This window comes from Homalodisca vitripennis, chromosome X (assembly GCF_021130785.1).
Source record: "Homalodisca vitripennis isolate AUS2020 chromosome X, UT_GWSS_2.1, whole genome shotgun sequence".
Taxonomy (NCBI): domain Eukaryota; kingdom Metazoa; phylum Arthropoda; class Insecta; order Hemiptera; family Cicadellidae; genus Homalodisca; species Homalodisca vitripennis.
Genome location: NC_060215.1, coordinates 28,220,525 through 28,233,696, shown reverse-complemented (window position 1 = coordinate 28,233,696; position 13,172 = coordinate 28,220,525). Strand labels below are relative to the sequence as shown.

The window sequence follows — 13,172 nt, the reverse complement described above, 5'->3', positions numbered from 1 at the left end:
GGCAACTTTCGGACGGCTTTGCGGGGCTTGAATTATGTTTCTTGCTTTCTGATAACATCCTTATGACCGTAGTAAAATATTAAAAAGTTTGGGGTTGACCAAGTAATTGCTCAGAATTACCAAATCTTCAAATTCCGAATCGTCTCGATTCGCCATTCACACGAATAATGGTAAAAAACACTAAATAAATACTAGAAACTGCTGTATATAATAGGAATAATTTACTTTAAAAAGAATAGGACACAACAGAAAATTAGCGATAACCGAAATACATATGCGTGTACCAGACGCTTCTCACTAACTAACTGGCTAGATGCCTTGACGGGAGCTCCCGTCAATGACTTTGTGAAAGGAGCGGGGCCACGCCCGCTAGACAGTGTTTGGCCAATTAGAAGCAACTGCCACTCCCATTGTAACAGAATTCGAGGCAGGGCAACCCGTCTGTATGTCGCATGACTACTAGAACCATCTAGCAGCAAAATATTCAACTAACATAGCAGTAAGAAAATAAAGAATGCAAAAATGCGGATCCACGGCAATAACGTTTTGAGCTTGTAGTGGCCCTCCGCGGATCCGCGTCAATAACGCTGGAAAGGTTAAATTGTGATGCTTTATGTGTTTCTTGACAGTTTAAGCCAACACAGGGCATTGTCAAATAAAAAGTGTCACTGTCAGCTTAAGCCGACATTAGCGCTTGGCCGATTCTATTTTGTTTTATAACATTTTTAATAGATTTAGTGTTTTGTCTTTCTTTGCGTTCATTAGCATTTCTCAATGCTGTACATTGTATTGCCCTCAGATATAAAAGAATTAAGTAAAACTAATTTTAAAAACTGTGTAAAAACCTTATTACTCAAATCTTGCCTATACAGAACCAAAAAACCCTTGTATCATTGTTTTTGATAGTTAATGATTTTTACTATCAGCTGTCAATAAACTGTAGATTATTCAGAGGTTGACCATATAGTTTTCTTGCAGAGTATTGTGGCTGTTTTGTGGTTTGTAGTGTAAAATATTTTTAGTTTGTAAGAAATAAAGGGTGAATTTCTTGGGAACAATTGAGCTTTTATTTGTTTTATCAGAATAAAAATCCATAAAATTCATTTTGTTTTCAGATATTTATTTATTATAACAGATTTTAGTATTCCGTAGTAACAAACATTAAAAATACACAGCAAACTGAGGGTTACCAACATTGATACTATGGATAAGCTAATTTAGGCTGTAGTATACGGGAATGTAAATAAATGATTACAACACATACATAGTATATGTAACAAAACATTAAAATCATCACAAAGTTTAATTCAACTCCTATTTTAATTTGTATCAATACGTAAATTTTCTGGGTACATTTTAAATACAATAATCTTTTAAGCAGATTGGATTGGGGACGAAATAATGGTTTTGCATGTCACGTCCAGACCAAAGCAACAGAGCAAGAATGGAGACACACATGATCTGTAAAGGTTAAGGCTAAGCAGAGTATCCAAGTGCTAAATGGCCTCCATGTTCTGGAATAGGTATGGTGTTTTGTTGGTCAACTTCATGCAATGAGGAACCACCAAAATTCGGAAACCTGCTTCAATGCAAACGGAGAAAATTTGTGCCATATTTAAACATTGTTTATTTTAATACAGTTGGCATGCACACAAATTCTAAATTATGAAAAAGTATTTATCTTAAACGAATGTTTAATATAACCCTTCCCACGTCGTAGGCGGATATATCAGAATGGTAGTCTTTGACCAAAACACCAAACACAAGTGTATCCGATATTACACATCGTGTTTCTTGGAGAGTTTTTAGTTCACTAAAGACCCTCAAGATGCGGTAAGCACGCTCCGTGACTATCGTGCCTGCTCCGTATCGCGGTTGACAATGAAGTATTTATAGACGACCTTCACTCCATGGCAGGGGGTGAGGGGTGCCAGTTAACAAGCGGGCACCTGCTCCTCAGTTCTGTGTCTCCTACAGAGCCATAACCAAATATATCCCTTGTCTGCTCAGATGATAAAATAAGATGATAGACCTTATCTGTGAAAAATTAGATAAGATTTCCTAATAATTATTAGTAATAACTAGTGATAATTTATAAGTTTTCTTAGTTTGTATCAAGCGTTTAAATTTATATAAAATTCACAGTATAGTGAAGTGTTACTTTTAGATTTGTATCAATATGTTCATTTTAACTCAAATTCCTTGTTTAATATATTTTGGAAATTACCTGTTAAATTACCTCCGTGTTGTTTTGATGTAGTAAAAAATTAGCTGTGAACTTAAAGAAAAATAAATTTATAGATGTCTTGTAGTTATAGGGAAATAAATGGATTTATTAGCGGCGTGCGAAAGGTTAAGATAGAATACTGAAGTGTAGATAGAGAATTGTCAGTTGTTCCCTAGATGTTAATTTCATAAGTTATAGTTTTACATAACTATACTTATATGTCATACATTCTGGCAGGCAATGATGGGAACTCATAGCCACGAGCATGAAGCAGAGAGCGACACTAGTGATCATGACACCAACATCTGGCGTGGCCTGGTGGCCATGCTGGGTGTCGTCTTCTTCTACTTCACAGAGAAGTGCCTGACCATGGTGGCCGAATGTAGGAAAAAGAGGCAGAGAAAAACTCAAGTAGGTGTTTTTATTTAATTTGTATTATTTACTTACACTGAGTTTGTATTAGCATTATTATAGATTTGGTAGGGTTCATTAGCTCACTATTAGCTGCTGTATTGGAACTTGTATAAAATTAAGTAATGATTTGGTGCCAAGCTGATATATCAGATATTGAGGTAAAGAATGGGACTGGAGGGAGCAACTTGTGTTCCAACCTCCAAAAAGATATTAAGGTAAAGGATGGGGCTCAAGGGGGCAACTTTTACTCCAGCCTCCAGACAGATAGTAAGGTAAAGGATGGGGTGGGTGGGACCAACTTGTGCTCCAACCTCCAAAAGGATAGTAAGGTAAAGGATGGGACAGGTGGGACCAACTTGTTCTCCAGCCTCCAAAAAGACACACACACACACACACACACACACACACACACACACACACACACACACACACACACACACACACACACACACACATACAGGGTGTCCCATAACTCTCTAGACAAATTTCAGCTGCCGTTTATTCCGTGTTTGTATAGTTGGCTATTCACTGAGAACCTCAATGTGGGCCATGTCTTGTCACAGTAAATCTGCTCTAAATCAGCTATTTATTATTCAATTTAAATCATTTTGGTGTCATTAGGTTTGTGATAGAATCCTCTAAAAACTATTATTCTTGTAATTCTTGAGAAAAATTGCAGGTTCTTAAGGTATTACACTATACAGGGTGTATATTATGTCTGGAAACACCCAAAATATATCCTTTAATAATTTAAATATAAATTTGAAACCTCTTACAATCGTGATAGAGATTGGGCATCTACTTTTTGGAACAATGTTTTGTTATGTCACACCAACGGGGGACGTCCTGCCGAGGGTATCGTGAATATTCTTAATGGAAGCCTATACCTTGTGATACATAATTTTAAAGGTAATAGCTTACTGAATTGAATGCCACAAACCGCATCTCAAGGGAATTATTCTATCAGAAAATAGAGCATTTTTATAGTATTGAAAATTTACTGATGTTCAACAATGTAATTTTAACATGGTTCTTGCCACAAAATGTGTTACACTAATTTTTTAGCATTTTTTTAAATGTTCAATTAAATAAAAACAAAAATTTCATTTTAAGCTGGTTCTATTAGCACAAATTTGCCAGTTTTTATTGCAGTACAATTATGGAAATACTTATGTTATTGATTTCTTATTACAAATAAAAAATAATGTATGCTGTTACAAAAGTCTTACAACAAAACGTTTTACCTGCATTTGGTGTCAAAGCAATTGTTTCGAACTGTGTTCCTTCTACGGTTTGACAATGAGCCAATCTTGTGTAAAATGATTCGACAGAGTTGCCTAACATTTCTTCAGTTATCAAAGCAATCTCCTCTATAATCCTGTTTCTTAGGTCTTCCAAATTATGAGGCTTTCTTCTATAAACATTGGATTTTAAATGACCCCATAGGGAAATAATCGATTGGTGACAAATCCGGAGATCTTGGAGGCCATTCGATTTCTCCTCTTCGGCCAAACCATTTATGAGGAAACCTTAAATCCAAATACTCTCTTACCTGTCTCCCATAATGGGGTGGAGCACCATCCTGCTGAAACCATACATTATCAAAGTATTCTCCTGATGCAATTTGAATAGCTGGGATTATTTCATTTTGGAGCATATTGTAGTAAAGTTCGGCATTTAAATTTCCATTGATGAAAAAGGGTCCAACAATTTTTGTTACCTAAAATTCCACACCATACGTTCAGTTTTTGTGGTTGCTGTGAATGGGACTCAGTAATCCAATGTGGGTTTTCACTAGCCCAGTAGTAACGGCAATTGTGCCTGTTAACATTGCCATTTAGGAAAAAAGTTGCCTCATCAGAAAATGTATGTTGGTCAGAAAATCTCTATTGTCATCACATTTGCGCATCACAAGTTCACAAAACTCAACTCTTCTGTCGTAATCATCCTCACTTAACTGTTGGACTAAATGAACTTTAAAATGGTTTGTATTTATTTAATTTTCAAAATCTTACTCACAGACATAGGGTGCATATCATGTTGCTGTGCAGCTTTCTGAGCGATGTATGTGGGTCTTCAATAAATGTTTGCAAAAACATCTAGTGCATGTTCTTCATCTGTTGCAGATTGTATCCTACCCGACTTTGGCCGATTACGTACACTCCCTGTCATTTCAAAACGCTCAATAGTTTTTGATATTGTTGAAACACTTATGGGATTCCTTTCTGGGAAAGTGTCATTAAACAAATTACAAACTTCCCGATAAGATCTTTGACGATCGCCATATCCTCGCATCATCAACAGAGTAATTCGTTCTCTTTCAGACAATTCCATTAAAATGCCAAATAAAAACTGAACTACTGTAATTAGATAACTTGTTGGACAAGCAATGCTTCAGAGACACTGATTAAACTCGACAGGAATGATATGAACTTTGTCCATTTGTAATTCCCAAGCTTAGACCTGTCTAGTGAAAGCTCCATGCTCAACAAACTGAAACCTGTAGACCATATGATTAATAACACAATAATGTTTCTCATAGGCTAGTGACCTTTGTCTCTTTAAACCTTCCTGCTGACTGGAAAAACACCAAGTAAAGATTCATAAGTAATCAGAGAAAGTGACTCATAAGTTTTATTCATTGTAATAAAAAACTGGTAAATTTGTACTAATGAAACCAGCTTAAAAATAAATTGTTTATTTTATTTTAATTGAACATTTAAAAAATGCTTAAAAAATTAGTTTGTAACACATTTTGTCGCAAGAACCATGTTAAAATTACATTGTTGAACATCAGTAAATTTTCAATTCTAAAAATGCTCTATTTTTCTGATAGAATAATTCCTTTGAGATGCGGTTTGTGGCATTCAATTCAGTAAGCTATTACCTTTAAAATTATGTATCACAAGGTATAGGCTTCCATTAAGAATATTCACGATACCCTCGGCAAGGACGTTCCCCGTTGGTGTGTGACATAACAAAACATTGTTCCAAAAAGTAAGATGCCCAATCTCTATCACGATTGTAAGAGGTTTCAAATTTATATATTTAAATTATAAAGGATATATTTGGGTGTTTCCAGACATAATATACACCCTGTATACAGAGATACCAAAGGCTATAATAGAGTGGATATATGTGAAATAAATATGTTATAAGCTTTAAGATCACACAAATTTGGTGTTTGTCTTAAAGCATATTAACCAGAAGATACTTTTAACATAATTTCTGCAACATGAGTATTCCAGTTCAGGTTCTGATCAGTTGTATGTCGTAAGAATTTAGTTGCACTGCTTTCTGTTATCATATGATTGCTGAAAGAAACTGGTGGGTAAAATATTTCTTTAGATTTGTGTGTTTTAAAGACTATAGTATTATTTTTTTTCTGCATTTAGTTACAAATGGTTTTTCATAAGATAATTAATGGTTGAGATGTACTGAATTATAATTTAATGGAAAATATGTGTTCTTAGCAAGACAATGCAATTTAAGAAATTATGAATAACTTTATATTAAATCTATGATAATTCTTTATGTACACAATATATTGATTTAGAAATAAAAGTCTATTGTCTATTATGTACAGGTTTTAAGATTTCTCGATTGTATTCACGTCAGATAAAAGCAACAAAAGAAAATTCAGCATGACTCAGTCAATCATGTAATAGTTTTCAATGAGTAAAGAATCAACAGCATTGAATTGAAATTATTTACTTATCTTTTATTTGTTCAGTGTATTGTGTATAATTAGCTGCAGATAACATAGCAAGACTCGTGTGTAAAATACATATTGAATATGACATTTTCAGTTTTAAAAATCCAATGTCACATGAGTTACCCTACTCATGATACCAAAACTTCAATAAAAATTGCTTCTAGTCCTGTAATAGTTAAGTTATAACAAGATTTGTAAGCAGAATTGAGTTCAACTGTATTTACCCAATGGATCTGAAATAGATATAATCAGTATCCCAGTTTAGTTCCCTACTAAAGTTCATAAATTAAATCTCCAGGAGGGATATTGTGCATGTAAAGTAATGCAGCCGTATGATACAAACATATACACCACTTTATTCCAAAGAACCAATAATGTTCAACGATTTTCTCATTCAGTTAAATGATACCTTAATAAATATCCAGAATTTACAGCTGCAATCTGTTCAACATCTAAATGTTTATGTTTATATGTTTTAATCATTTGCATTGTATGGAATAAACAATCCTTGTATTACTGCAAACATACTAATCTATCCTTCCTTTTTTTAACAGAAATCAATGTCTCAGTCATAATCTTAATCAAAAAGACCATGGCCTATATCAACAAGAAAAGTAGAGTGTATCGTTTGTTGGGCCTTGGTGTTTTCTGAAGACAAAGAAATAAAATGGATAAATACTTTGTGTATGATTTTTTTAAGCTTTAACAAGCATTGAAAAATGGTCTTAATAGCGGCACGGTTTAACCAGTCACCTTGTGTGTAGATATCAGGATTACAACTCGTGATGAAATACAGTCATCAAATACAGTGTTTACAATGTATAAAACATTAATCTGCTAAAGGAATACAAACACAAATTGTGTTTGAAACTGAATGCAATATTTCACAATGTAAAGTAAATCCTTAACCCAGGAGGGTTCACTTCTTGTTGGTTTATACCTTCCAGTTGAACCCACACTGGGCACAGCAAAACCCGATGTGTCACTTAAATATGGGCAACCTTTTCGATGTCCAGGAGCAGCACATCACGAACCGCAAATGTTGAGATTCTGAGATGCAAGGGTATTTCAATAGGCCTAGTCTACTGCTGGAGATGACTGTTGGAGTTGGTGGGGTTCGTTCCCTAAGAGTCAAAGGTTCTTGCTAGCATAGACATGAGAGTGTGCCACCCCTGCCTGCTTTGACTGGAGAGGCTGGTTCAGAGGCTTCTCCTTCTTCTGAGGGGACATGACGTGATTAGTGCCCTAAATTCTTCCTCATGGATCTCGACAGGAGATGGTCCCTACCCTCAACCTTACCCATCTAGAATATCCTGTCACTTTGGGTTGAACGCAAAGGTCCTTCTAGGACTAGGTGCAATTTCTAAGCTTCTTGCCCTAATAGAGAAAAACAAAGGTTAATATCTTCTGGTCACACATAGTAAAGTTCACAAAAGTGACTAATATTTATACCCTCTCTATTTCATGCATATTGCTCCTAGTTGTTAAATTAACCGAAATAAACCCTATTGAATCGTGTTAATCTTGTTGACATCCAATCCGGGAACTTTGGATCCCATTTGTGGCTGGCTGCTACAGGTCGGAAGAAATGTGGTAATTGTACAGACTTTACTAATGTGGTGTTATTTATTTTAAAATTTGTAATTTTGGTACAGTGAGTAATTTTAATGGCTTATTATTCTTAAAATTTGTTTATGTGCAGTTGATGCCCAAAATAAGAGTCATGAGGGATGCTGACTCACCTACTAGTGGAACCAAAGTCGGAGAAAAGTTATGCAAACACAAATACAGCTCTTATCCTTACTGCTATGGAGAGATTGCTGATAATCCAGGTACTGATCACTGCTATTGTTATAGTGAACTATAAAAGGTGTTTTAATATAGATTAAAGGAGGTTTACTTCACCAGATGAAGTTAAAGCTAAGAAAGTTTATCCCATGAGTTGTGTTTGAGTATGAAAAGTTAATAAACAATTTGTGTACCAATTTTTACAATTTTGCTAATCTTGGAACAGCAACAAATATTTTGAGTGGTGCCAAGCACACGACTGTATCCTGAGTGAGACGTACCATTTAATGCTCTTAAACGTTATAATGTGGCTTTGTATTGTACAGGCTTTTTACACTTATTCTCATGCAAAGTCTGTGGATTGTTCCCTTTAACCCATTGAGATAAACACACGTGCTGGTCCCGTGGTGCCGGTTTAGGACCGCTTGATGAGACGTATTATGTATGTGGTCCACGTTTGACCATATATTGTTCAATTTAGTTTCCCGATTTTTCCAGAAGATATCCTTGAAATGCCTTTTATACGTATTTAGGCGCAACAAGTAACCAAATACATTGTTAAGGGTGGATACCCAGATTATTCTTCTTTTTTTTGGCTTTGCTTATTATTTGAATGGGGAATTTGTTTTTGTTGCCTTTTACATTTTATTTACATTGCTTGTAATGATAAAATTATGTAATTCTGAAGTTGATAGGAGGTTATCTAATGATTGGGAATATAATTCAAGTAATAGAGATACGATGAAAGTGTTAAAGATTGTCATACTAGTCATTCAAACTTGAAAATTGTTTTAAAGCTAGTGATTAAGTGTAATTAATTGTCAATGGAGAAAGATTTAAAACATTTTTTGGGAACACAACGTTAAGTAAATAAACACTAACTTTGTTTCTTTCCGACCAGATAATCACCAAAAAATGGGAACTTGTGATTTGACCGAGTCCAATGCTGTCTGCAAGAGTATCAGTCCAACTTCCAACAAGGATGAAGAAGACAACCCTCTGTATGAAAAAAAATGTAACGTAAGTAATTCTTGCTTTCTTGGTTTGGTTATAACTTTTGTTGCATGTCTTTGGTAACTGGATTGTTCTTTCAACGCACTTGTTATTTCTGCATTTTTAAAGACAATGACCCAAACCTTTTGTGTTGTGTGATGTATACAATGGGTGTAGGTTCTTAGTTTTTAAGCTTATACTGTCTGTATTATAATTATTTTCCAAATATTACGGTTCACACTGTGTTAGAACATTTGCTAACACAATTAAAATCGTTAGATATATTTGACATGTGTTAAACCTTCTCTTTTTCAGTTTACCTTCCCTTGACTGAAATTTACCCTCCATAGTGAGGCAAAAGTATCTCTAGATTTTAATTGTGTTAGCAATGTTTTGACATGGTGTGAACAAGACAATTTTGAAGTGGTAGTATTCCTCCCCCCCCCCCATACAAGGTTGAGCCTTGTACATGGGACCTATGTTCACATAATTATAAATTAGAGAGTTATAAGAAGGAGATAACAGTTAAGGCCTATTGAGTAGGTCATATCCATAGTGCGGTAGCAAAATAGCATTTCCCACTCTTTTATTATCTCTTTTAGATTGTAATTTCTATTGATGTTGCTATTACAGATCTAAAATATTTGAAATACAGGGTTTGTCCGGAAAGTAATAGGACTGATTTTCTTTCGCCGAGACTGTACTTCGGAGCGTGCGCGCACCGACTGGATTTGGTAGAGGGTGTTCCTAGCTAACGAACAAGCATTTGGTCAGTTGTCTCCGAGCACCTGAAGATTCAGGACAGGCATTTTCACGTGACGTGTTTCTGAGAGTGGTGGAAGCCGAAAATGCAGCGTTCGTTAGAGAAGAGGTACACGATTACATTCTGTGTGAAACTCGGTAAATTTGCGACAGAGACATTTGATGTGATCATGCAGGCTTACCCAGATGTTGCTTTAGCAAGAAGTGGTGTGTTTCTGTTGCACCAGGCCTTTTTGGAGGCCCGGGAAGAGATTTCTGATGAAGACTGTGCTGGAAGACCTTCAACTTCGACAAACCCCGACAATGTGACTCGTGTGCGCAAAGTTTTGAACTCAGACCGTCGACTAAGTGTTCGTTTAATTGCCCAGATGTTACATTTACTGAAATCTGTGGTTCATGAAATTGTGACAGAACATTTGAACATGCGCAAAGTGTGTATGAAGATGGTCCCTAAAGTGCTCACTGGCGATCAGAAATTGCAGCTCACATCGCCTTTCTTGTGAACAGCTACCTGACCAAGGCCGGCATCCCAACTCTTCCACAGCCACCCTACAGTCCAGATGTAGCCCCTAAAGACTTTTTTTTGTTTCATCGCCTGAAAAGGCAAGCATTTTGAGATGACAGAGGGGATCCAAGCAGCTTGCACCGTGGCTCTCAAGGCTATTCCGAAGAATGCCTTCTGTGACGCCTTCAATGCTTGGAAATTGCGCTGACAGCGCTACATCAACGCATAAGGAGCCTGTTTTTAAGTTATTAAAGAATTGTAACGATTTGCTCGATAAATATTTTTTAATCGACTCAGTCCTATTACTTTCCGGACAAACCCTGTAGATATTTGAGTCCCTCAAGAGTCGGTTTTGGGTCGTATCTTTTCTTGATTTTAATAAAAGTTTCAATTTGTTGAACTTTACCACAATTTATCTGATGATACCTCTTTGCTCAATGTACATAGAAATATTGAATAGCTTAATTTTTTGTCTGAAGGCACTTTGTTTGGTGCAACCTCTTAATTTGAATCAATGGCCTTCTTTTGAACAAAAATAAAACTCAAAATTTGCTTGTTTCTTTAAGATTTGTAAATATGATAAATGATGCTAATAATCTAGTTACCTTGTTAGGAATAAATATTGATTCTAATTTTTCATGGAAATATCACATTGATAGTGTTTGTAAAAAATTGTCTAGAGTAATATTTTTACTAGTAAATTTAAGGAGTCTACTACTAGTGTAACTACTAGTTAACCCAGTAGGGATCACTTCTGGCTGGTGTATACCTTCCAGTTGAACCTACCACTGGGCACAGCAAAAACAGATGTGTCACTTAAATCTGGGCAACCTTATGGATGTCCAGGAGCGGCACATCACTGACCGCAAATATCGAGATTCTGGGGTGCAAGGGTAATTCGATAGGTCTAGTCCACTGTGGGAGATGACCGTTGGAGTTGGTGGGGTTCGTTCCCTAACTATCAGAGGTTCTTGCTAGCCTCAACAAGGGTGTGCCACCCTCTGCCTGCTTTGACTGCAGGGGCTGGTTCAGAGCTGGCCTCCTCTTATCCGGGGAGACATGACTTAAAGATTAGTGCCCTAATTCTTCCTCATGGATCTCGATAGGAGGCGGTCTCTACCCCCTAACCTTACCCATCCTGAATATCCTGTCACTCCGGAAGCAGCACTAAGGTTCTTATTGGACTAAGTGCAATTTATAAGCTTCTTGTCAAGAGAACAAACTAAAAAAGCTGATAGTTATTAACAAATGGCTTATTTTTTTTTAAGTATTATAAGGTATGGTTTGGTAGTATGGGGGAATGGGGTAGGCATAGAGAAGATTTTAATCCTGCATAAAAAAGCAGTAAGAATATTAACTGGCTCTAAGCCATTCACTTATTGTAGACCTCTGTTTGTAAACACCAGTATTTTAACCATTTTAAATTTGTATATATTTGATGTTTTACTTTTAGTAAGAGAGATTTTAACTAGTACCTTTTAAGAAACATGACATTACCATGATAGTGGAAATAGTAATAAGCTCGATTTACCATGGTATAGGTTAACAAGAACCATGAATTACTATCTGAGTTTAAAAATGTATAACAATATAAATGCTTCATGGCAAAATCTAACTGAGAAAAGAATTGCACTGCTTTACCAACTGGCTATCTAGAATCCATTATATAAATTAGACAAATATTATAAAGGTATTATAGATGTGATATGAAGTTTTAGCCCACAGCATTTAATCTGAAAATTTAGTGTTTTTTTTTTATTTTAATGTGTGTGTATATGTATATATGACTGTGTATACTTTGAGAATTACTGTTTAAATAACATGACAATATTCATTGCAATGTATGTAACACACTGAAGGATAAATAATATATCTAATTTATAATAAAATTTATTAATTAAAAAAAAAAATTTTTACACAAGTTTACAATACTTAAACTTTTAGTACGTATTGTTATTTTATTTTACACAAAGTAAAGATTCCAAATACATTAGTCACACTCAAGGTAAGTTAGTAACCTGTGTTGTGGTTGAAACATGGTTTTTAAAACTCTGAATTAATTGATTTAAAGCATTATTCATTCATCTTGCCCTAGAATGTAAATAGAATGTAAACGTTTTATAATACTGTACGTCATTTGAAACATACAAAAATAAATACTATCAGAACCATGTCACAAAATACCTTAAAATGATCCTTGATTTCAGGCTGACTTGCTATAATCATGTGGGAAGTGTCTGTTCAAAATACCTCTTACTTATTTTTTCTTTATAATCTTTTCGAACTTTGTACTGTAGAATAAAAAATGGCTTATTTGGACTTTGGTTTACAGATCCATATTATGCCCCAGAGCAGGGAGAAGTTCCTCGTACAACACTGAACCAGCTGAGCTCTGGAACTTTTTGTCTTCTCATAATGGAGTCAGGCTAATACAGATTTATTTTTGTCTCAGAGGGTTTTCATGTTATTGAGGACTTTATAATAGGTTACTGAAATAGTGAGTTAACCAGTGAAGAAATAGTGAGTAAACCAGTGAAAATTAAGATGGGACCAACCTGGTGACAAAAGTGGGAATATTTGATTGGAGGGTACATAGTGATGATGTAATTGTGAATTTAACAGTATGAATACTCATTCATATTCATTCACCTAATTACTCAATTAGGTGTATGATGTTACACTAATCCACCTAGTGTAATGTAGTCAAAATATGCTCATGAAACATGTCAAACTGTTATTGTTATTCGATAATCATTCTATTTTGTTAT

At 35.2% G+C, this 13,172-nt stretch overlaps 1 protein-coding gene across 6 annotated transcripts in view; it reads left to right on the top strand.

The window, feature by feature from the left end:
* The window catches only part of LOC124368845 (zinc transporter foi-like), a 73,815-nt gene that overhangs the window by 45,694 nt on the left and 14,949 nt on the right, over window positions 1-13,172 (top strand). For all 6 annotated transcript variants that reach the window (XM_046826280.1, XM_046826282.1, XM_046826284.1 and 3 more), the window contains 3 exons: window positions 2,465-2,638; window positions 8,059-8,188; window positions 9,046-9,164. In XM_046826280.1, coding sequence (XP_046682236.1) covers window positions 2,465-2,638; window positions 8,059-8,188; window positions 9,046-9,164 — 423 coding nt within the window. The remainder of the gene's footprint in view (window positions 1-2,464; window positions 2,639-8,058; window positions 8,189-9,045; window positions 9,165-13,172) is intronic.